The sequence below is a fragment of the Emydura macquarii genome, unplaced genomic scaffold, assembly GCF_026122565.2.
Source record: "Emydura macquarii macquarii isolate MOO-44397 ecotype Brisbane River unplaced genomic scaffold, CSIRO-AGI_Emac_v2 contig_1263, whole genome shotgun sequence".
In the NCBI taxonomy this organism is placed as follows: domain Eukaryota; kingdom Metazoa; phylum Chordata; order Testudines; family Chelidae; genus Emydura; species Emydura macquarii.
Window position 1 is genome coordinate 1,287,808 of NW_027131400.1, and position 25,653 is coordinate 1,313,460.

Below are 25,653 nucleotides of genomic sequence, written 5' to 3' on the forward strand. Positions count from 1 at the left end.
ACAGAAGAAAGGAGACATTGATAGGAATTGTAGAAAATTGATAAGGGAAGCCAAAAGGACACAAGGAGAAATCTATGGCCTCTAGAGTTAAAGACAATAAGAATGAGTTTTTTAAATATACTAGGAAAAAAAGAATCCTGACGATAGTATTGGTACATTACTAGATGGAAATAGCAGAATTATCAATAATAATTCAGAAAAGGTAAAGTGTTTAAATAAATATTTCTGTTCTATATTTGGGGGAAAAAGAGGATATAGTCCCATCACATGGTGATAACCCACTTTCCATTCCATTAGTATCTCTGGAGGATGTTAAACAGAAGTTTGACATTTTTAAATCAGCAGATCCAGATAACGACTTCCATCCAAGAGTTTTAAAAGAGCTGTTTGAGGAGCTTGCTGGATAATTTTTTCAATAAATTTTCAATAAATTTTGGAGCACTTGGGAAGTTCCACAAGACTCAAAAAAAAGCTAATTTTTTCAATAAATTTTCAATAAATTTTGGAGCACTTGGGAAGTTCCACAAGACTCAAAAAAAAGCTAATTTTGTGTCAAATCTTAAAAAGGGTAAACAGGATAACCCAGGTAATTGTAGGCTTGTCAGTCTGACATCAACCAGGCAAGATAATGGAGTGATTGATACACGACTTGATTAATAAAGAACTAAAGGAAGGTAATGAAATTAATACAAATCAACACTGGTTTATGGAAAATAGATCCTGTCAAACTAATTTGATATATTTTTATGAGATTACAGTTTTGGTTGACAAAGGTAACGTTATTGATATACCATACTTAGAATTCTTTAAGGTGTTTGACTTGGTACCGTGCAACCTTTTGATTAAAAAACTATAAAATAAACATGGCTCACATTAAATAGATTAAAAACTGGCTAACTGATAAGTCTCAAAATGTAACTGTAAACAGGGAATTCTTATGGAACAAGTCTCTTTCCAGTGGGGTCCCACCAGGGATAGGGTCTTGGCCCCTTGCTATTTAACATTTTTATCAGTGACTTAGAAAACATAAAATCATCACTGATAAAGTTTGCGGATGACACAAAATTTGGGGGCATGTTGAATAACAAAGAGGACAGGTCATTGATTCAAAATAATTTATATTGCTTGGTAAAGTGGGTGCAAGCAAACAATGTGTGTTTTAATACCCCTACATGTAAATGTATATATCTAGGAACAAAGAATGTAGCCATACTTACAGGATGGGGGATGCTATCCTGGGAAGCAGTGACTCCGAAAAAGATTTGGATGTGAGGCTGGATAATCAGCTGAACGTGAGCTGCCAGTGTGATGCTGTGGACCAAAGGATGCAATCCTTGGATGCATAAACAGGGGAATCTCAAGTAAGAATAGAGTTCATTTTACTTCTGTATTTGGCACTGGTGCAATGGCTGCTGGAATATTGTGTCTAGTTCTGGTGTCTACAATTCAAGAAGGGTGTTAATAAATTGGAGAGGATTCAGAGAAGAGCCAAGAGCATTATTAATGGATTAGAAAACATGCCTTGTAGTAATAGATTAAAGGAGCTCTATCTATTTAGTTTAACATAGAGAAGGTTGAAGGGTGATTTGATTGCAATCTGTAAGTACCTACATGGGGAACAAATATTTGATTATGGGCTCTTCAGTCTAGCAAAGAAAGGTATAACATAATCCAATAGATGGAAGCTTTTCTTTAGAAAAGGTATAAATGTTTAACAGTGAGAGTAATTAACCATTGGAAAAATTTACTAACGGTCATGGTGAATTCTCCATCACTGACAATTTTTAAATCAAGGTTGGGTATTTTTCCTAAAAGATATGCTCTAGGAATTATTTTGGGGACATTCTATGGCCTGTGTTCTGCAAGAGGTCACAATACATGATCACAATAGTCCCTTGTGGCCTTAGAATCTTTTAATCTATGCTTCCCATTTTCCTACCCCATTACAGAAAATCCATAATGAGCCACTCCTGTCCCTCAGAAAAATTGATAGCTTCCCACCCCCAATCTCCTGAAAATCCATACTCTGCCTAGCCCAAGGATCTGCAGGCTTCTTTCCAGTTTGATGTGCAAGCTGTTCTTTCTCACATTTTCTCCCTTTCATCTCTTCAGTGCTGCTCTGAGGGAGTGGGTGTAAAGAGAAGACTCCTTTATTACATGCTTCCCGAGGGTAAAACAGGGCCACTTGCAGTCCTATCCCAATGCATGGTGTGTTTCAGGGAGTCAGACCCTACTACAGCTGCCATCTAATGGCGTTATTCCTTAGCATTTTTGTTGCTGACTTTAAAAAACAAAAAAAACAAAACCACCCTGCTTTTGGAGTTTTCCCATGTTTTGCAGGGGAGTACATAACAGAATGGTCACATCACTCCTTACTGGATATAGAATCTCTCTCTAAATCACTTGAGTGATGATTGGCTATTTGCAAGGCTGGATCAGTGCCATATATTTGGGTTTGTTTCTCCATGTCTCCTCAAGTATCACTCCTGTCCCATTTGCACAATGCATTGCAGGAGACACAAACACATTTTTCTTACAGTTATCCAGAGATCCATAGTTGCAGACAGTGTAATTTTAAAAACAGCCACCATCAGCCCCAGGGTGATGATAATGGGGGAACTCAGATTCTTTTTGGAGCCATCAAATGTGGATTTGTATCAGTAGCTGAAAGCATTCCAGAATTCTCCAGAAGAACTGAGAATGACTGCAGCAGTTACTACCATCTCCTGAGGATGTGCAGGTGAAGGTGCGTTAAGAAGAAAGGTGATGACTGCTAAACAATCAGGAAACAGAAAACAAGGCACATGTATCCAATCCTTTGAGCGTGTTGTATGTCTCCTGTGAGTGCCTTCATTTCTCATTGAAGTCACTTTGAATCATCAAAGCATTTAAGCACATGAATAATTTTAAGCTATAGGACTTAAACACATGATTAAGTGCTTTTGCTGAATAGGCATGGACTTAGGCACATGCTTAAAGTTAAATCTAATGGCTTTGTTGAATCATGGGTTGGGAGCTGAGGGCACATGGCACCTCAGAATGGTTTGGAAATTGAGTCCCAGGCATGGTCATTTCATAAATCTTTTACTGATTATGAAAATAATGCGGTTTACTCAAAGATTACTAAATATGGAACACAGGAAGGATTTACAGTACATGTGGTTTTTGCAAGATCAATTGCGTGAAATGAGAACGAAAGAGGGCGATAATTGTTTACATGGAATTCAGATGCAATGAAGAATTTAACTCTTTTTTTTAAAGAAAGCTTTATTGTTTGACTCTGCAAATACTTAACATGTTTTTCTTGTTAGAATGAATAAATAAAGTTTTTTTTATATGTTACCATAATCTAATCCTGCACAATAGGACTAATTTCTAATATACAGAAAAGCATAAATATATCCTCTGATATAATACAAATAAGCTAAATCTTCATTTAATATTATTCAGTATGTTCTGCAACTGAAACACACTGCTATGAATGACAAAATTTAATGCATTTTGGTTGGTGTAAGATATCATGAGGTAAAAAAGAGTTTTTATAGGCATTTATAGTTATGAGTATCATTTCAACACAGAAGAAATACTAGCCTTCTGCTAATAACCACCGAATCACATCAAACTTTCCCAAGGCGCTTCTTAATAAAATGTCCCACTAATTTCTGCGGTCTCTGCTGATACTCCACAAGTACATCGTGCGAGCTGCTAATCTGATCCCCTTCGAGTCGATTCAGAAGTGTGACACACACCACAGCAGCTAGAGATAAAAGGAACAGCATTCATTAGAAATGACATTTAGGTAACTTTTCCAGTGAGAAAGCATGAGAGCATCTTCTATTTGTACACCCTGCTGAGGTATCAAAACAGACAAGAGGAGATAAAACCACAGAAACTAACAGTTTCAATGATGGGTTTGATCAATTCACAATGGAAATCACACCTAATACTAACTAGACTAAGTACCTATTTCACTTTAGATGCCATTTAAAAATCACTAACAATTTTAAGCAAACTACCAAGCCACAAGCAAAGTTGCTTCAACATATGGCCACATTCAGAACATTCATGGTCATTACATTATTAGAACCTTTTTCTGAAAGGGAATTTTTTTCAACAACTGTCAGGGAGTCTGAGGCTGATTGGTAAAATTGCATCAGATACTAAAGGTGTGTTTACATAGCAAAAGCTGTGCATGGGCTAAACTACCTGAACTAGCTTGAATCCAACTATTGTAGGTAACAGTAGTGATGAAGACAGCAGGTGCAGTGTGGGCTTCCCCAGGAGGGAAAAATGGGGAGAAAAAGAGGCAATAAGCTGCTCGCAACAAGTCATCATCTCAGACCAGTTAGAAAAGGTGGACTTTGTGAGCTTAGAACATGGATACAGCAAATGTGAAGAATAACTTAAAATGACTGTTCTAAAGTTGTACTTGATTCACTTTTCTAAGGTCACCTACCTAAACTTTAACTGCCTCATAACTAAAGTTCACAAGAGTGCATACTTTTGTCATTAGGAACCACATTATTCACCAGGCAACTAACAACCCTTCTTAATTGTTTCAGAATTGCAAATACAAATCTAATTTCTAATTAGATTTTCTAATTTCTAATTTCTCTCTCATATATATATATTCCATTTTGATATGCAATTAAAGAAAGTCATGTATAGTTTTATATATAGAGAGGCCACCTGACTGATTAAAGTAACTGCATTTTCCTGTTTGACTTTAAGGCAATTAAATTTGTTCCTTTGGATACTTTGGTGCTTGAATGGTTGCTTCACAATGCAAGGCAAGAGCTGGAAGAGCTACTAATCAGGACTAAACTGGGTAAGAGCAGTGTGAGGAGGTGTACTTAGACCTGGCACACACACACACCCTGCATAGCTCTAGTAAATCATACTAAAATAAACAGAACAGCATCTATAAATTGTTACAATCATATCTGCAAATAGTGCAGTATTATAATTTTCCACTGCAATGAACTTAATGCTTTGAAATTCTGTACACTGTATGTTTTCTGCAACACAGATGATTCAGTCTAAATAAAGTGCCATGCATCCAATTACCTTTGACACCACTAAGATTACAAATAGCAGCAAAAACCGAAGATTCCATCTCAATGTTTCGGACTCCAGCATCATAAGCTGCCTTCAAATACTGCAGTTTCTCTTCTTCAGCATATGAGCAGATTGCACCATCCAGGCGGGCTTGGCCTATAAAGCATATAAATACAGATTTTTTTTTTTGTACTGATGAAAGTTCCAGCATCTAAGGGACACAAGATTGTTACAATCTCTTGTATAATTTCTCAATTTTTACCTCTACACTAAGATCAGTTTTCACGTGAAAGGCACTATATAAATGTAAGTTATTAGTTATTATAGGAATTTAGGATCAGAGTAATTAGAAATGAAAAGACCAACTATATTATCAAATTCATACACAGGAAAATGTAGGATTTAGTCCCTCAGATGAATTAAGTATCATATTTTAACTGAGACACTTCTTCTCCGCTGGTTTGATGTATTGAGTATGTTTGAATTTAACAGTCTCCTAGAAAAGCACGCAGATCTGCTAATGCCTTTCTGATGCAGTGAGTGGAGGAACAATCTCAGCCCTTTTTAGGCTTGCAAGACTTTTTAAGATAAGGGGCACTCAAGAATTTCTTAAAATCGGACAATATTGGTGCCTATCTTTAGGGAAGAGTTAGCTTATTTCAGTTCTTTGGAGTTTCAACCTCAAAGGAATAGATTTTTTTTTTTTAAATTAAGCAGTACTAGACTGTATGCAGTCCAAATAAATGTAACATTTCTCTAGTTATCATATTTTTTGTTTTTAGGAACTGTATTCCCAAAGCTGAGTTTCTCTGCCTGTTTGCAAGTTTTGTAGTATAGCTGGTGACATCAGTAGGAAACCTGCTGGTGTGCTTTTAGGACCTGTTAAAGGGACCATGGACTCATTATCCTTCCTAATGCTGCTTGAAAAAAGCCACATACTGACATTGTTCTGTTTGAGATCTGCCTTGAGCAATGCTAGAACCATCAATTGTGTGTTTTCCAAGCAGTACTCTTCTTGCAGTATATCCAGCCACAACCAGAGGCAGAAGTGCTATATATTTGGGGAGTAAGCTTGTTCTCATTAAATTTCCAGTTCAGTTTGTAGACTTGGGAAGTTCAGGAAAGCATCTGAAATTTCGGATACTTATCCAAATCAAACCCAAATTTAAATCCTTGATGTTTGCCTATCTCAAGTCTGGGAGTACTGATGTAACTAAGCAAAAATGTTCTGACGTAATTAAGCAAAAATCTTCCATCCAGTTATCTGATTAATGAGGGATGGATCAGCAACACTTCCCAGTTCTGCTTACAGACAATTTCTTCTAGAAACAGGAACAATTAAAAGAAAGAAACAACCAATAACTCTCATTATCAAATTCCATAGAGCACTGAAGGGGATTATAGAAATTCCACTAAAAGAAATACCCTGATAATTCAGTAATCAAATGACATACAGTTTATGAGCTGTCAGCCATTGTCAACTATTTTTTTAGATAATCATTCAGGGGAAAAAACACCACAAAATTACACCCCAATGCAGCAAAGTGCTTAAATTTAAGCATGTGAGCTGTAGTCTCATTGACATCAATTGGACTACTCATCTCATTAAAGTTAAACCCATATTTAAATGCTTTTTTGGATTGAGGCCTTAATCCCCTAGTCCATCTTGATTTGTATATGTTGCTATTTACTAATTTGTTTTATTGTTCGATTGCTAGCCTTACCTTCATAGAAATCCAAAGTGCACATAGTGTTTCCAATGACTGTGTTGAACTGATTTATCTCCTCACTGCACTGCATCAATTCCTTAGCTAGTTGGTCATCTAGATCAGTACTGCGAATTACTGTCTTTCCCAGAATAACCTGTTCAAACTGAGGCTTGAAGGTGGCATCCACTGATTGCCTGGTTATTACCACTGAGCCTGGTTCCAGACCTGTAGTAAAAAAGTATATAATATAGTTAGCTGTTCAGCCTCTCTGCTCATATGTAAATAAGGTACAATCTGGGCCAATCCTTCTCCTACTGAAATCAATGAGAATGTTGCCACTAAATTCAATGAGAGAAGTATCAGGGTCTGTGTGCATGTTTTTAGTTTATTATTCCAAATGCTTTAAAATAACTCTACAGAGCAGACAGAGTATACTGCCAATTAAAAAGGTATTCATATAAAAGACAATACAAAGAACCATAGAGTAATCTTAAGGGTCTGACAAATTCAAACTGTCAATGAAATGCTTTATATAGGCCATGAGTGACCTTTTCCCCAGATTGCTGCAGATATCTTCACTCAAACACATTTCCCTATCTGGAGAGGGACACATTGCCTTGTATTATAAAATTATATAAATCAAAGAATTCTTTATCTGATGGGAAATGGACTAAGGAAAAATAAGAGTGCTATGAATGACTGAAAACTTGAACACACCCACACTCTCCCTCTCCCTGTCCCTCTCTCTCCTTCTCTCCCCATAGGTGGAGTTTGACTGTTTAATTTGGAGAGGCAAAGGGTAGGGAGGTTAGATATATATGTCTACCTAGTCAGGTTTCCTGAACTTCCTGCTTCCAGTCATGACAGGGCCTGTGGCTGGAAGCAGGAAGTTCGGGAAGTGACCAGCCGAAAATAAGTTGCCCGATGGTCCAGTTGCCAAGGTACCTTAAGTAGAGCATTGGCAGCAGCTTATTCTGCTGCCAACACTCTGCTTAAACTACTTTGGCAACTGGAGCAGGCAGCTTAATTTCTCAGCCGGTTGCTTTCCTGAACTTCCTCCTTCTGGTCACGTGGCCGGAAGAAGGAAATTCGGGAAGCAACCAGCCGAGAATAAGCTGCCCAATGCTCCAGTAAATTGGCTGCACTCGGCCCACCCGAGTTAGACACAGGCCCTGCCAAAAGATAAGTCCTAAAAAAATCATCATAAGTTTGGGGGGGCAATGCTCCCCCAAAACTCCACCCATGCTCTCTCTCTCTCATGATCCAGAATTCTGAACTAAGGAGTGAGATAGGAACTCACATGTCCTATAACACAACTGAGATCCACTCACTGGGACCGTGTACTAGTATCTTTAAGATACTTAAATCCCTAAAAAGGTGTTGTTTTTTTTAAAACTATTGGATTTGCATTCTTTTTCACTTCTTTATGATGCCTTGAAGAATCCTTGAAAGGAGTTTCTTCTGCTTTTCTTAATATTAGAAGTAACAGGAATGTCAATTTTGGTGCTCCCTTCTTTGGTTGGAGGACTTCTCTGAGATATATAATGTTAGCCCTGACACTTTAATTTAAAAGGTGGGATTGCTGAATCTTGAGCATAGTCCCCCTTTATTCAAAATATTTAGTCATTAGAATCAAATAGATACTAACAAAAACAAGCCAAAAAGTTTTACACTGTCTTATTAAAACTCCCTTTCAGTTGCTCAGCTTGCACTCCCTTGACTCTCCTGTCACCATTTCACTAGCTCTCCAGTCATCAGAGAAACATCTAGGCTAAACAGGAACAGAATTGTTAATATAAAAACCAACCAATATATTTAAAAAAAAAAAAACCTCTCAGGACATCTTTATACATCATAAAGAAGGAAAAAGGACACAAATCCAATGTATTTTCCTTTGCAAGTCACCTTTTAGCCTCTTCTGTATCTGTAAAGTGTGGATGGTAATATACCTAAGAAATATTCACAAGACTGTCATGAGCATTAATTAATTTGTAAAGCCCTCTGAAAATGAAATAAGTGTTAGATATCATCATTATTATGCCTATGTTTTATAAACCCTTCACTACAGAGATGTTTTAATTTTAAGAAAAGAGAAAGAGCAAGGGGAAATACCTATTCCACCGGAGGTGCCAATGCGAATAATGGTTACGTTGGAACACTTGGAGTGGTACAACAGTTTGACGAGCTCATGTAACATGATTGCAATAGAGGGAATGCCCATCCCATGCTGAAATGAAATCAGAAAGTCATATGGAACATTCATACACATTATTAACAGAAGAGTCGGGAGTTGGAGCAGATCTCTTCCCTGAATTACTATGAAAAATTAATGCAAAAGTATTTTTGTACAAACTTAACCTACGGGCCAGGGCAGAAGTTTATTGTAATCAATGGAAAGACTCCTCTTGCTGTCAGTGGACTTTGGACCAGGTCCAATGTTCCCAAATACTATGGGTTGTTAATTTTTAAAAAGTTATACTCTCTATACAATAAACATGAATCCCACTCTAACATTTTACAGTTACATGCCCTCACAAAGCTTCTATACAGCCCAAGAGCAACGGACACTCTAGTTCTTAATGACCTGAAACATGGGTGATTCCAGCTGAGCTAAAATCTTACAAAAGGCAGAGGCTGTGGTTTATTCACAAAGATCACAGGCCTGAATTTATCTGCTCCCACTTACACCGCAATGTGACAATCCACACCTTGAGGGGAAGAGAGCACAATATGGCCACAGTTAAGGAGTTGATGCTATGGGCTGGGGGTGGGTTTTCAAAAGTGCTTATGAGCATGTCCACTTATGAGTATGTGCAATAAAAACCCATGACACCGAGCTCACAGGGCCTGGGTCAGATGACTCGAGCCCACAGATCCTGGGCTGCAAGGCTAAAAATTGTAGTCATTTGGGCTTGTCATGCAGCCCAGGCTCTGAGACCTTCCCACCCCCTCCCCTGCCTTCCAGGGTCTCAGAGCCCATGCTCCGCCAAAGCCTGAACATCTACACTGCAGATTTTGGCCTGCAGCTCCAGCCCCACAAGTCCAAGTCCTTTGACCCAGGCCAGTTGCAGCTGTGCCACAGGTCTTTTATTGCAGTGTAGACATAGCCTATGTGACTTAGCAGCACAAGTCCCATGGACTTGCAATGGGACTTGTTCCACCTTTGTCCCCTTCCCAGGTGCACTGAGTGTAAGCCATTTCTGTGTTCTCGCTTGCATAGGGCCAGATCTGCTCATGATCACAAAGGGTTGTTGTGGCAGTCAGGAATCACTGGGATATAGAAACACCCCAGCCATGCCCCTTTCTCCTTGGAAAGCCTTACTACCCTGGGGTCTGGAAGGAGAGGTGGCATAAAGTCATTGCATCTCCATGATTCAGTCGTTACCCTTACATGGGGGGAATTCTCAAGGAGCCGGATGGGCCAGCTTTCCAGCTACTTTGCACCACTGAAGTAGACCTGTACTGTATATTGAAAAACATTCTGTTCTTCTACTTCATGAATACTCAAAATAAAAGTCAAGTGCTAGGCCTTGTCGTTTTTCATTAGAAGCACTGGCCAATATAATTCCTCCCCCACCCCCCTTAATGCTTAATACTTACACTGACTGATAACACGGGTCCTACTTTGTACATTGCGTAACGGTCAGTTCCTGCACAGATGTTAGGATAGTCACCACTGAGGCTCCTAAGCCCAAGCTCTTCAGCTATGTAGGTGATAAAAGCTTTCATCCGTGAAGGGCTTCCTCCAACACATACAAACTAGCATGGACAGAATTCAACAAACCACAACAGTTATGCAGCTGATTACATGATGCAGCATATTCAAGAACAGGCCAGGGTAAACACGAAAATGCAGAATTATTCCAACTACATTCTTTTTATTATTCCACTTCTCGTAGAAGTATGTAAAGAGAAATGCTTGACAATAAGGCTTAAAATGGTCCAGAAATTCTCTGTCATTGTCTGACAATGGAATTTCATTAGAATAATACAACATTTAGAACTACATACTAGAGCTACATACTGTTAAAATGGTGTTTTGCATTTGAGGATGTTTTTAATAATAGGTAGCAGTTGCAGAGTGGATGTAATGGAGAAATTATCTGAATATGCCAAGGAAGGCAGGGCTCCATAACTGTGTTGACATATAGAGAGCTGAGGTCGAGATAGCACTTCCCATTGGGTAAATAATGGTATTGCCAAGCCCAACAGTTCAAACAGCAGACCTAATTAAGCCCATGAGATTTATTTCTGATCCATTATCCACATAGAAGCCATTTCCAGGACACATGCACTCTAAAACCTTTGCTGGTAGCATTGTGTCCTAAAAAAGCAAGACAATGTATAAAATATACCTTAAAAATAGGGCTTGCAGATAAGGCACTTTCTGTCACGTCAGAAGTGTTATTTCAGGTATGGGGATTTTGTTTTTAAATAGATTGGGCAACTCATATCACTTCATATAAACCTTGTATAAGAATCTACCATAGTAGATGCAGAAGCAGGACAAAATGCTAGTGTTCTCAGTAAATGCAATATGGACCAAAGCCTGCAGTACCCACTCAGTCCTTACCCAAATAAAATAGTGTCCACTCGGACACTAAGACTGTGAACTTGCTCCCACTGCAATGAGTGGAAGTCTGCTATCCACTTCAGTGGGAACAGGATAAGGCCTCAGAAGGGAGATTTGCCTGACTGAAGCCTAAGTAGGGATGGCAGCATTTGGCCCAATAATCACAAAAGGACACTGTTCAACCTTGTAAGCCTAAGAATTGTATGAGGATGCCAGCATTCCCACTGAGAAGGTTTTACCTTCTTTCCAGGCATTTCTCAAACTGATTTATGCTGCTGTCTTTAATCTCATCCTGGACGCATTTAAATTTTAGTGGGAGGTGCACAGTCTGCTGAAACATTTAAACTTCCATAATGAAATCAAGTTTCTTACCTTTACATCTCCAAACAAGGCAGGAAAATCATGGGTGCCAGTCCCAAGAGCAAAATGGTACAGGATATCATCCTTCATTTTCTCAAGGTGAGGGTTGGAGAGATGAATCACGTTGTTTCTGTCATGGTAGTAGGATGGTGAAAAATATATATTAAACTCAAAAAACCTATGTTAAAAGAGCAGTATTAAGGTTACAAAAGCTACATGCTCAAAAGTTAGAAAAAGCCAGAATTAACCTTATTCAAAATAGAGAATTATTAATTTCCTGATGGGCTTTTTTCTGTGGTGCTCATCACTATAGGTTCTGTGTGCTTCACAAACTTTAATTTATTTTCATAGTCCCCCTGTGAGATGAAGGGTGATATTATCCCCATTTTACAGATGGGAACTGAGGCACAGAGAGATTAAAGTCAAAAGTGTCCAACTAATTTTGGGTGGAAAATTTGAGACTCCTAGAATCTGATTTTTTCAGAGCATGTCAGCATTATGTAGCACTTTATATGTTCAAAGAACATCTCTTACTGACTTCAAAGTAGCTGTGAGTGCTCAACACTTCTGAAAATCAGACCCCAGCGTCTCATACTGGGTGCCCAGAAAATGAGGAACACACAATTAGTGACCACCTGGGAAAAGTGTAATTTAAGTGATTTGCCCAACATCACACAGGAACTTTGTGGTAGAGGCAGAGGTAGAATCTAGTTGTTCCAAGCTTCATTCAACTGCCTTAACATGAGACCGTCCTTTGTCTTCCTGCAACCTCCTGTCTCAGTCTCCTCACACCTTCCAACTTCTGCAGTAAATGAGGCAGGGATCCTACAGACAACAGCCTCCTTAACTACACAATCCTGATTCATCCCCACAGCAGGGCCAATCTGTGCATTGAGGCAGGGGTCCTGTGCAAAAAACACGATATCATCATGCAATTAAAGATTGCATCATCATGCAAAAACACAAGGGGGCTGAATGAAGGGTTGCACAGACAACCTTAATATTGGCATTGTCTAACTTTTGAATGCTTGACTTTGCAACCTTATTAAAGTTCTTTTAATGTAATTTGTGCATGCGTGTGTCACTTCCTAGCTTTTTTTAAAAAGAAAACTGAAAAAAACAAATTCCATCATGTGGCATCATATTGACCCCACTTGGTTCATCAGCAGATTGTAATCCTTAGATTCATCACCCAGACCCCTGCCACTTAAGAATAACTTTATAGCAGTAGTAGGTTGTCATACTCCATGTGGACCAGCACTTGAGTGAAATGAGACACACATTTTTCCAGTGGGTTTCACGGATATCTGCTGGCAGCAGAGGAATAGTGAGACTCCGAAACCTTGGGTTACATTCCGCACCCTGGAGTGGCCACAGACCTTTCTCTCTGCCCGCTCATCCAGCTCCAAGCCTGGCCCCTCCAACCTCTCCCTCCCCAGTCCTGTCTCTTCCCCACCCCGGCTCCTTGTCCCAGTCCCATTCTTCTTGGCCAGCTGGTCCTATTCTCCCCCTTAGAGCTCCCTGTCCAAATCTCAGTTCCACACTCAACTCCCAGTCTCCTTGTCCAGCCAGTCCCAGTTTCCCCCACCCCAACTCTTTGTCCCCAGTCTTTTTACCCAGACAGTCCCAGTTCTACCCTGGCATCCCAGCTCCTCATCCGATCTATCTCCCTTCTGACCCCATTCTCCCACGCACTGATTCCCAGTCCCAGTTTCCTTGTCCAAACAGTTCAAGTCTCCTCCCTCCCCTTCAACACCTGCTTCCCCCAACCCATCCTGTTTCTCTCACTATTTCCCACTCCAGTCTCCGTGTCCAACCAGCCCCATCTCCTTTCCCAGTTAGCTCCCAGTCCCAATATCCTTGCCAGCCAGTCCCAGTCTTCACCCTCACTCTCCTCCCCAGCCCCATCCCCAGAACCCTCAGTGACATTTTCTCTCTTCCACCTAACTCTAGTACCAGTCCCACAAAGATCCTTTCCTTCCCCTTCCAGCCCCTGATTCTGCTCTCAACCCCTCTGCATTCAAGTCATGTGGCTTCCTCCTTCACAGTGCCTGGACAACAGTTAGAAGGCTGAGGTGTCATTGAAAGCATAGGAGAGACTGGCTCCCTACTTTCAATTTAGGTGCCCAGCCCTGTGGGGATGGTGCACGCCCAGTCCAGACACATGTAGGAGCCATGAGAGAATGGAGCATGCTCAGTGAGCACAAAATCTTTGGAGAATTTAGCAGCAAAATTCTAGGACATCTCTGCTGAGCATATGTGAACTATGATCTTTCAAAGACTTACAACTTGGTCAAATTTGGGTGCATTTTCAGAGGACCAGCAAAAGGGGACCCTGACACCATGGCCTCCCCCATCAAATTTCAAGTCCCTGCTCCAATGCATGGAGGTGCTAGAGCTTCTCAAACAAGAAGTAGGCAGAATGTTAACATTGCAAACCAGTGTGTTTTTCCCTAGTGCCATTTTGGCTGAACTTTAAAAAAAAAAAAAAAAAAAAAAAGTCAGCCTGTATGGAAAATTCCAGTCCTAAGGGTTAAAGTTTGAAACAGTTACAATGATCTGAAATTGGGATCTTATAATGGCAAGTGTCAAGCAGGCAGTGTTACCAATCCCACCTATAATAATTTAATATTAAGCAGCAAAACTGGTTGTGGAGCCATGGCTAGGGAGGGGGTGAGGATGGGACTGCGGCAGGCAGGTACAATGTGCATCACCTCCTCAGACCACATGAGGAAACTGCATCAAAGTTTATATGGCATGAGACTGTATTATGTTCTGAACAGTCCTCCCACCTTCTTGAGGAGGTTTCAGAGGCAGTCACAGTGGGAATCCCAGGCAGAGTGGCTCCACGGGAGCCATGCACCCAGACAGTAGTGGGAGAAGAGCAATGACAGAATCTGAGCAGGAAGTGGCGAGATTGGTGACAACACAAAAGAGAATCTAAAGGAGGAGAGGACAGAGACAATGGGGAGGAAGTGGAAACCAGAGACAGCATAATAGGGAGAAAAATACAGAGGAGAGGACAAGAGAAAACAGAGAAAAGAGTGTAAAAAAAAAAAAACAGAAAGGGAAGGAAAGACCCAAATAAATACTGATAAACCATTCATCTAGAAACATTTCCTCTTACTCGTTACTGAAAAGAGGAGGCGCTTCCAGAAAACCTGACTGAGGAACTGGCATATGCCAAGAGCAATGGGAGAAAAGCAAATTCTTGACGCTTCGTGACACCTTCACATTAAATTGAAAGCAAAGCGGATGGAGCAAAATTATACATTAAACTTCTGTATTAGGCCATGGAAACTTGGCAAAAGTCAGTTTGCAAAGCGCAGCCATAGCAGGTTGGAAACTAACTATGAGCCACAATCTGGTGTATGCCTCAAAGTGCTTTGTGGTACATGAGTCCAAAGTCTGAGTGCCTTCTGCACACAGAATCATGAACTAACAGCTTAGGCTTGGTCTGCATTTGCAAGTTATATCAGCCTAGTCACTTTGGTCAGGGTTGTGAAAAAATCACATCCCTGACGATGTAGCTATGCCAACATAACATCCAGTGTAGGCACAGCTGTGTTGGCAGAAGAATACTTCTATTGAGTTAGCTACCATTATTCAGGGAGTGGGTGTTCGTACAATGACAAAAAAACTTTCAGTCAGTATAGGCTGTGTCTATAATAGGGGACTATGTTGGTATAGTCTCTGTTGCGTATACATACAGTCAGTAATGCATACCCTGGAGTGGCTCATTTCTGTTAAGAATATGGCTTAGTATGTTTAGGTTTCATCTTTAAAAAACAACAAATCAATTTTATGGAAGTTTATGTAACATATCCTTCCACTAGGGAAATTAGTTCCCAGTGAAAGAATTGGAGAAAATAGGGAAAAGTTATAAACATTTTCCCTCTAATAATGTGAATATATGAATTGTTTAATTTTTTCCTGACAATTTCTCTCTAAGATTTCCTGGGTTATATAGTCCCCTTCTTCTCCTCCCATCCTCTATGGAGAGGCAGAAAGGCAGATCTATGAAGTTGGGGGAGGGAGCTGAAGGAGGAAAAGTAACAATTTTAACCAGTAGTATAGTCAAGGGCAAACCCAAGGGGTAAACGGAGTTACCCATTTCTCATTTGGTGAATATGGAGTTTAGTTTAGGTTAGTTTAGCCACTTTTTTTTAACCCCTTCACCACTGTTTTAAACTGACCCTTCCTACTCAAGTCACCCATTCATAATCAATTCAGTGTCTTTTAGAAAAATGAAATGTTCATTAAGCAACAGTTTTTTATTTGGCTTTGACAAGAGAAAGTGTCTAAAAAAGCAGATTGGCACTTTGGGCAATTCAGCACTATTCTTTCCCCACATCTCACTGTTACCAACTTGCTTACCTTTGTTCCCTTACTAATCCCTCCCCCTATTTAGCACACTTGGTGTAGGGAAATGAGGTCGCAGTCATGCCCCAGGAGTGCTGATGAACAGCTATGACATCATCAGAAAGACCCAGCTGGCCCTGCAGATTGTTGCTTTGGACAATCAGTGTCCCCAGATCAACTCTAATACTCCACGGTATCATTGAGAACTACTCTTGCCAGATTATATGAGACTCTTGACCTCTATGTACCAATAATACAGAGCAATTACTCAACTATGGTGATATTTACTAGAGATTCATTATGATATTCAAACAGGATATGATTTAGAATCATTCTGCAGTTTGTTCTTGCAAGCAGAAGACAATTTCTTTTTATTTGGATACCAGCCCCTTTGTGATAAAAGCACAATGTAAGACAATAAAATAAATTGTAATACACAAACTCAACTCACAAGGCATGTTCAAACAACATTGTCTTCATGATTGTCTTTAATATTGTTTCCCTCCCTCCCTTTGCCTGCATTTTGCCCTTTTAGGCCCACATCCTGCAATCTGATGTACACAGGTGGACCCCTGCACCCACAGACAACTACTGACATCAAGGACTGTGATCTGCCCATGCAGATCTGATTGCAGGCCTAGGGCCTCAGGCTCTGATCTTGCAACACTTATGTATGTGATTAACTTTACTACAACGAGTAGTTCCAAGAGTTTACAATAGTCAAGTCAAGCTCTTGCATCTGTATAAAGTGCCTACCACATTTTGGGTGCTTTCTCAGTAAAGCAAAATATCTGAGTGCTAACCATTAATCTTTGACATTCATTTTCTTATACCAACATAAATCTAAAGTGAGAATGAGATAAGTGGATTGAAATATTTATTCAAAATTCCAAAATACATGGGATGACATTCTGGCACCATTCAAATCAATGGGAAAGCTCCCACTCACTTCAGTTGAGCCAGGATTTCAAGCACAGGCCTAGTCTACACTTCTTTTGCCACTATAGGTACACTGGTATAGCTATTCTGGCAAACCCTTCCAATGTAGACACAGCTTATAGCGGCAAGAGTGTTGTTGTCGATATAGCTAATAACAGTTCCCTGAACTAAATAAAAAATTGTCGCCAGTATAACTGAGTCTACACTAAGGCTTTCACCGGTATAAAAATGTTGGGAAAAAAATCACACACATAACTGATATTACTGTGACCCTTCCCTGCCCAGGATAGCCACCTGAAAATGCCAAGGTCAGGGCAGGCTGCAAAAGGAGAACAGATTCTTCCAACACTAGTGGGTGACGCTGAAGCCAGACTTCCCAACCAGCCACAAACTGCTTCTGATTCCCCACACCTGTTATCAAGAAGCCAATATACAAATATACACGGCCCCCTTTACTGCATTTCAGTCTCCAGCTCCCAATCAGCCACTAGGTTCAGTAAAGAGATCAGTTATTTAAAACTCTATGCTCTTTACCCAAAAGGTTTCTCCTGTCACCTCTACATTACCCTCCCAGGAATCACGAATCAGATCCAGGGGTCCCCTGACCTGCCTCCCATAAAGCAGCTCAAAAGGAGCAAACCCTGTAGACTCTTGGGGTACACTCCAGTACACATACAGCAAATAAGGCAACAAGACATCCCAGTCATTCTGGCATCTGTCCACATACATCTTTAGCATAGCCTTCAATGTCCCATTAAATCCCTCTACCAAACCATTCCAAACCATTGGTCTCTGTTAAAAATAGTAAACAGAGCTGTGGCCGCTGTCTCAGCCTCAACATTAGATAAAGCTACAGCCTCAGGGCACCTTGCACTACGACACACACTAGCTAGTTCACTAGTTTCCAAATTTTAACTGTTATCCATTTCAAGTCTGGACTTGGTTTTAAAGAGATATCAACCATTCTCACTAGCATTTCATAAACAGGGTTCTGATGTTCTTCCATTGCCAATCTCTGACTCCACATAGCATCAGATGTACCTGAGTCCACTAAGAGTCTACAAGATATATCCAAAGCATTCAGAGGTGAGAATTTGCCTGCCACCCCCTCTTTTCCCAAGAGATCAACTTCACATCTGTCCTGCTATGTAGCCTCAGCTGCCCAATTTTCCCTCTGACCCTGAGACACTATCTGTTCACCTACAGAGTTAGCAGCCTGAAGACAGTCATGTTCAAACATCATTGTCTCCCCACTATACTGATCAAGCACAGCCAGTTGGTTACTGGGCTGTTTAAGCTTCCGAATAATTTCCACTCCATCTGGAGCCTTTTCCAAGATATTCAAACTGGACCTTTCTAAAACAAAAAGTCAGTGAATCCGTCCACATTTGAAAAACTTTGGCAGTTAGAAACTGAACCAAGTCTCTCGACATATAAACTGTTGCTTGCTACAGGCAGTGACTCATCCTGAGCTAACTTTATCAATTCACTTCCACACCATTCAGTTTCAGCAAACTGTTTGCAAGAGATATCAGGAGGTAGTTTTAGGAGTAGTTTTAGGCAACAATCCATTTTCCACAGGAATGTCCTTTCCCTCTTCAGCTAGAGGTTGCTCTAAAGAAACATTTTCCTGAGCCCTAACAGACTCTTTCTGGGTTTCAGCTAAGTCCAGAACCAACTCTGAGACAACTGGCACATCCTCAGTCAGTATAAGCTGAGAGGAACACTCTGTCTGCTCTTTAGACAAAAGACTGGAGACAAGCTCTCCCTCAGCAGATAAACTGCTATCCTTAACATTCAAACAGTTTGAAATTTCCTCCCCTTTGTCCCAGCTCTCATGGCTGTTCCAGACAAACATTTGGAGATTGGGGTAACTCCCTCCATGGGCAAGGCCTTACCCCCAACAGATAAGCACTTGGAGACAGTGTCTCCCTCAGTAAACTTCTTTTCTGAACAGTCAAGCCACTATTTTCCACAATCCCAAGGCTAGAGACACTTTTCTTTGTCACAGCATAGCTGTCTAGACATAGACAACTGCTTATACTCATACACCACATCCTTCACAAAATTCCCTGTTGATTACAGGTAATCCAGAAGATTTACATTTATACTCTCTCTGGGACTGGGTGACATTAACCTGGTTACATATATTTACCATATCAGTATCAAACATATCAAAATTGCTATAAACTGGAAAGATTCTCTCCCAATCGCTGTTAAGAGAAGCTGGACTTCCAGGTGAGGTCAGATATTTTTTCTTTTCCAGGATCTGGAGTTGGATTCTGGCTTTTTCCATCCACCTTTGATGAGCCCTCTCCTCAGCTCACTCAGCTTTCTCTTTAGCTTCATATTCTATCTCAGCTGTTTTTTGCTTTTCCCACAAGCAAAGTTCTGCCATTTCTCTCTCATGCTGAAGACGCTGGCTATATCTCAAGGCTTGCAGCTTGATTGCTTTATCTGATTGTGAATCGCTCATCCTGACTAACTTTAATCTTCAACACTCTCAGTATCAAAATTTAAAATGTAGAATAGCGTGAGGTTCTGATCCAAAACCCAGATGTTCTGGTTCTGTGGATCCTGCTGACTATGCCACTCTATGCTCAAAACTCTATGCTCTTTACCCAAAAGGTTTCTCCTGACCCCAAAGGGTCAGCCACAGTACCAGATCAATATAAGTTTAGATCTTACCCAAAATACCATGCTGCCAGCCAAACCTTTAGTAACTAAAACTAAAGGTTTATTATAAAAAGAAAGAAACAAACTATAAGAGAAATGTTAAAGGGTTAAAGCAATCAGATACATACAAATGATTTGAAAATCCATATATATCAGGTTTCTAGAAAAACTGTGGAGTTTGCAGGCTTGTATAGTCACTCTGGTATACATCCAGTACCTGGATGAGTCTCAGTCCTTTGTTTCACAGCTTCAGTTGCAGATGACTTGATCCAGAGGTAGATAGGTGGCTGAAGGCTGAACCCAACTGAAGACATAATGATCCCAGCATCTGCCTTTTATGTCCTCTGGCCCTTGCCATGCTGCTTGTGGAATTTCACAGGAACCAAAATGGAGTCGAGGGTCACATGAGCAAGTCCTGGTGACTCATCAGGTATATCCCTGGCATCTCCCCCTGAGCCCCTTGCACCTGTGAATCTCTTAATAGGCCATTAAGCAGACTATTGTTCTGCAGCCATCCTGTCTGGGGTGTGACCCAGACACAGCACAATTTGAAATACAGATATATCAAACATATCCATAACTTCCATTACACATATAACACATGAATATAAACATTATCGTCTTACTTAGCACATTATAGCCTTTCTAACAGTACTTGGCATGGCATATCTCACATGAATTACTATGGTTTTGACATACTGATGTTAAATAATATAATAAATGCCCTCCTCCCCCAATCCAGCCAGTGTGACAATTATTATAGCAGTGAAAATTTTGAGCTTAGACCTGGCCACAGTCCACATATGTTCTGTAGAGCTTTACTGTTTAAAAAATTAGGCTGTGAAATAAATGACATGATATTTGGGAAGAGTTAAAAGTGGTGAGTTTATATAAATTCAAACTAGATGTTGAAATTAGTTTTGTTCTTACTTTGAAGACTGTTCATCCTCAGTCTTCTTCTCAGCTGTGACACCAGGTGCCATTCTGTACAGTTAGACCTGAAGAAAGAAAACCATGTATAGCTCAATGACAAAATAAGGCCCTGATCCTGCAAAGACTTACGAGTGTGCTTAGTTTTACACACTGTGTAGTCCCATTTTAAAATTAGTTTCATTAATTGCAACACAGAAGTTGCATCTAGTCTATATAGTCATTAATCTTAACTACAAAAAATTCAATGAAAACATTTGATAAAGTCTACAAATAATACAATCCCTTCGAAAGTGGTGAGATTTCAACTATGTGAGCATCTGACCGTTAGATTTTTTTTTTTAATATGTATTTACCTATAATTAAAATGGACAATTTTACAGCTGATGCCAGTGGATTAAATGCACCAGAACTTTAACTACACAAAGACACACTTGTCATCCTTATGCAAAATAGAATTGACACATGCTGTATGACTAAGACAAGTTATGAAATGTCGTAAAGGAAGTTCTGCATCATTGTTGAGCCCAAATAAGTAAATAAATAAATGAAATATGGACGCTGTTGAGTCAAATCTCTTCCTTAAAGAAATACTCAACCTAATGACTGTAATAGAAGGAAAGAGTCAGATTTTGCAACAAAATTACAAAATAGATTATTTCCGAGAAAGAAACAGAGAAGATCTGATGAAAGAAGCCTGAATATTTACATGTGGAAAAAGAGAAGTTTGTTGCCCCTTTTTGACCCCAACAGCTAGTTAAAGTTTGAGGCACTGGGGCTGTTCCAGCTAGAATTAGAAATTGATGGAGTCTGGTATTTTTCTTTGATGAAGTCTTGTTTATTTACAAGGAATGAGCAAAGTCCTGTGTCTCTGAACACAGAAGGAACCAAGAAGAAAAGGAGCAATTTCTTAGCTTACACTGTCAAGCCTTGTGAGTCAATGCAATTCCCAAAATGCTCTCTCTAACTTTTCTCCAGGGTCACACTATGCTTAGAGGTTCCTGCTTGACTTTCTTGCCTCTCCCTCTCTCTGTTCTTGTCTGCTCTGCCCCTCACCCCACACACAGTCATCTGTCCTTAGTTTGTGTATGATCTCTCTATATATACACACACATCCTACCGATAATCAGAATGAGACTAAAGCTCTTAGGCAGGTTGTTTTAGGTGGGGGCTTATGCTCACAGTTATGTTAAATTCACACTTCTCAATCTCAGTGGGGTTTTAACTCAATTTATAACAGGTTTCACCCAGCTCATAACAAGTTACCGAGAATTGGAAATATGTTGAAGCTTAGAGGAAGGTTTTTTCCTTTAATTTAGGGTATTCAGCTTTATCAAAAGAAACTATATAAAATATGTATACAGACACTGCAGTGAACTATAAAAGTACTGGATAAATTTCATCATCAGTTACAGTGGTCCAATCCCATGGACTTGCCTATGTGATCAGGCATCATTACAAATACTTAATAGAGGGAAAGCATAATTTGTTAAATGGATTAACATTTGCATAAAATCATTCTATAGCTCCTAGGCAAGTACTGATCCAAGTATACAAAAGAACTGGAACTGTATTATTTCCAGTAATAAGACTGTATAATTAATATATACAGTTAATATATTACATTTGATCCCAGATGGAGGAGCCTTTCAATTCTGTTTAGTGCATAAAGTGATGAATGATTAAATGATTTTTAAGTAAATTTAAAACTACTTAAATTATTTTTAGGGTTTTTAATTTTGGATCTTTAATCCTCTTTACTATTGGAATCAATATTTACTTTAATATGCTATTGCATTTGTGACACTAGGCCAGAAAAAACTAAGCGACTTTGCAAGTGTATGGCCAAATCTGACTTTTAAAGACATATTATAGGAAAATACAATGAAAGTAAAAATCATTCCTTACAATTAGACTAGAGCTTTGATATGCAAGTGTATTGTTGGTAGTTATTTGAGTATGTTTACATATATCTTGTTGGAGGTTAACAATGTAGATAAACTGCTTTCCTGTATACTTCTATTCTATTGATTAAGAATTCAAATGGAACATATTAACGTTTAGATGGAACTTGAATGTAACAATACTATTGTTTTTATTTATCTTTGAAGTTTAAGTAGTAATACCTGTGAATGGTTGTAAGTGGCCAATTACCGTGTGCTAACGTAACTAGTTACCAGTGTTCACAGGACATAGAAGATGATACTTCAGGGTCACAAGTAATCTCCAATTGATTGTTCAAGAAGATATCAGTCAGCCTGCATGGATTCATAAAAGATTCTAGTGGACTGATCCTTTTTATCTCAAATATGTCCAGACTTGTCAAGGAAAGTTTGGATTGCAAGATTGGGATGCCAGTACCATCCTGGAATCACCCTAATAATTCTCATAGGAGAATTTGAACAAGCTCTGTGCATGGACTAATTTAGTCTTCATTTCTCTGGATTGGATTTCTAATAAAGAAGCTCTAAACAAGGATTGATGACTCCCAAGGTGTTTGGGTAATTTAAGAGACTTTGCAATTTAAGAATTTTGCAACTTACTGACCTAAAAACTTTATTTTCATCTGTATCTGTATACTGACCTTTTAACCATTACTCTCTTTTCTTTTTGAAGAAATATTATTTAGTTAATAAGCACTGGCTTTAAGTATGTATCTGGGTAAGATCTGAACTATTCATTGACCTGTTTGGTAATGTATCCGATCCTTTGGGGTTGGTAGAACTTTTTTACATATGATAGATAAAGATTTTCAGTAATCCCCATCATATTTGACTTGGCTGTCAGGGTGCTAGCCAAAGGGCTGGATAGTTTTAGGGAAACTGGTTTTTGTCTACTGAATGACCAGTGAGGTCATCAGAAGCTGTTTGATGCTGGCTTGGTATATCTTACAGAAGAAAAACCACCAGTGTTCAGGGCTTTGCCTGCCCCATTCTTTGCAGTTTAAGTTATCTCAGCATGGCTCCCCTGGAGGCCAATATCACAGCATTATATATAGCTAGATGAACAGATTAAGAAAATCTACTAAAATAGAAAACATTACCTAAAAGAAAAATTTCCATTTTATGATAGCCATGGAAACAATTTTAACAATCTTCCTTGTCTGTGATACGATTGACATTATATATGTGTTAGGACCTTCTTGTTTTCTGAAGAAGGTACACAGTATACAGTACAAAACAGGTGCAACTTTCAACCCTAGAAGTATATTGCCTCTTTTAATCAGTGTTCAGACTTGATGATAAATGTTTTACAGCTACGCAAAGCCCATAATTATTATGGTGGTTTTCTTTGATTAATGTTTTACTAGTATTTTTTTTTAAAGTAGAAGCTAATACTCAGATTCTGACACATCTCCTGTTAAACTCTAGTGACATTAACAGGAGTTAGTTAGGCCCTCAATTTGCAGTGTATGCAATGTTATTTCTTTAAATTAAAATTCCTGTGAGCATATTTTTCCTCATCCTTAAGCGATTGCTTCCATTATATAGCATTTCTCCAATGGCTGTTCCCTTCATATGTTATATGCCTACTAATATATCACTCATATAATGATAGTTCAGTATGGGTTTCTTCACATGTATAAGGAGGAATCCACAGCTGATGGGTTAGTCTCACTGTAAAACACTGGTATACTTTGCTCCAAAGCAAAACTACCTCCCAGGCCAAACAAATGACTCATAAAACCCTCTCTACCAGTACCAGCAATCACGCTGGCATTTCATAAAAGAACAATACAGTGCTGTTGCTTTTAAGATTCCTTTTCTCATCAGCAAGGGAAGGGGCAAAAAATGAAATCCCTGTTCCCACAAGGGGGTTCCAGTACTGGATTTCTATTGGGCTGTTTAACCAGAAATACCATGTATTGTTTTATAGGCATGGTTTCACAGCGAGGTTTCTTTTCGATTCTGGGCACAGTTACAGGGGAGGGCTCTGCTTTGGCTTCAGATGCAGCAGCTGTAACCTACCTTGCCGGGAAGGAGAAGCTGAACTCCGGCGGTGGCTCTCAATGGACTTGTAATGGCACAAGCTATCCCGCGCTGTTGACAAGCTGCAGAAGAAACCGGGGCGTCAGGTCTGTGTCAGAGGAGGGCAGAGATGGGCGCCGCTGCTGGACCAAGCTCAGGGGCGAGCAGTGAGCAGCAGGAGGAAGTGCAGAAGCACGGCCTTAGCAACGGCACGGATACTTCCCACTCCTCCCTCGCTTTGTTTCCAGGAAGCCTAGCGCTGTGAAAGCACCTTGCTCCATGCCCTCGGTGCTCTTTCCCGGCACCGCGCGGGCTCCTCCCGTCCTGGGAAAGGCACTGAGCTCCGCCCCAGCGCTGCGGCAGCGGCTCTAGCCGGATCCCCGTCGCCGCCTGCCTAGTCCCTGGCTTGAGCCCCGGGGAGAGGGGCGCCCTGCCTGCGCTCACCCGCGGCAGGTGAAGGATGCGGCGGCTGCTGATGGGCTCCGCGGTGCCTCTGCGGGCGGCACAGGCTGGGGGCTCCGCTCTCCCTCCGTCGGCTTTGCTCCGCCGCTGGGCTGGCTGTACCCACGGTCCCCGTGCGCTGCGGCGGGGCCCGGGCAGAGGCGGCTCCCTTCCTGCCCTGTGGGATGAGCTGGCCCGTTCTCTGACTCAGGCCGAGCAATGCGGGGGCAAGCCTGGCCCGAGGGGTGCGTGCGTGCGGGGTTTGGCCTTGATGTGCGTGTGTGTGTGTGTGCACGTAACAATGGGGGGGGGGGGTAAAACAGGAGATTTGTGTGTTAGATTCTGTGTGTAGCAAAATGTTTGTACACGTGACTGCGGGGGAAAGTGTGTGTGTGTGTGTGGACTAGGGAGGGTTTAGTTCTGGGTGTGATGAGATGGGTGTCTAGTCAACTGTGTAATTGTGGAACAGGAAGTAGGTGGGTTTCCAAGTGTCTGTAATTGTGTGTGTAAAACTGGAGGTTCCCCAATACACACAGACCCACAGAGGTCACAGGTTGTGTGTATTGGGCCTTGTGAATATATTAGGACATGTTTGCCTGCGGATGTAAGTGGATGTATGCGACTGTGTCTGTCTGTG

At 40.4% G+C, this 25,653-nt stretch overlaps 1 protein-coding gene across 3 annotated transcripts; it reads right to left on the reverse strand.

The window, feature by feature from the left end:
- Positions 1-3,215: 3,215 nt before the first annotated feature.
- On the reverse strand, positions 3,216-25,104 carry UPP1 (uridine phosphorylase 1). 3 transcript variants are annotated; one of them, XM_067550420.1, is made up of 8 exons: positions 24,576-25,104; positions 20,608-20,675; positions 11,713-11,830; positions 10,368-10,526; positions 8,880-8,994; positions 6,783-6,992; positions 5,068-5,214; positions 3,216-3,757 (listed from the first exon to the last, which is right to left on the reverse strand). In XM_067550420.1, the coding sequence occupies exons 2-8, from the start codon at positions 20,658-20,660 to the stop codon at positions 3,618-3,620; spliced, it is 942 nt and encodes a 313-aa protein (XP_067406521.1). In that variant the 5' UTR covers positions 20,661-20,675; positions 24,576-25,104; the 3' UTR covers positions 3,216-3,617. The 3 variants fall into 3 exon arrangements, with proteins under 3 accessions (XP_067406521.1, XP_067406523.1, XP_067406522.1); XM_067550422.1 differs by lacking the exon at positions 10,368-10,526; XM_067550421.1 differs by lacking the exons at positions 20,608-20,675; positions 24,576-25,104 and adding an exon at positions 19,895-20,036.
- Between the last annotated feature and the right edge of the window lie 549 nt (positions 25,105-25,653).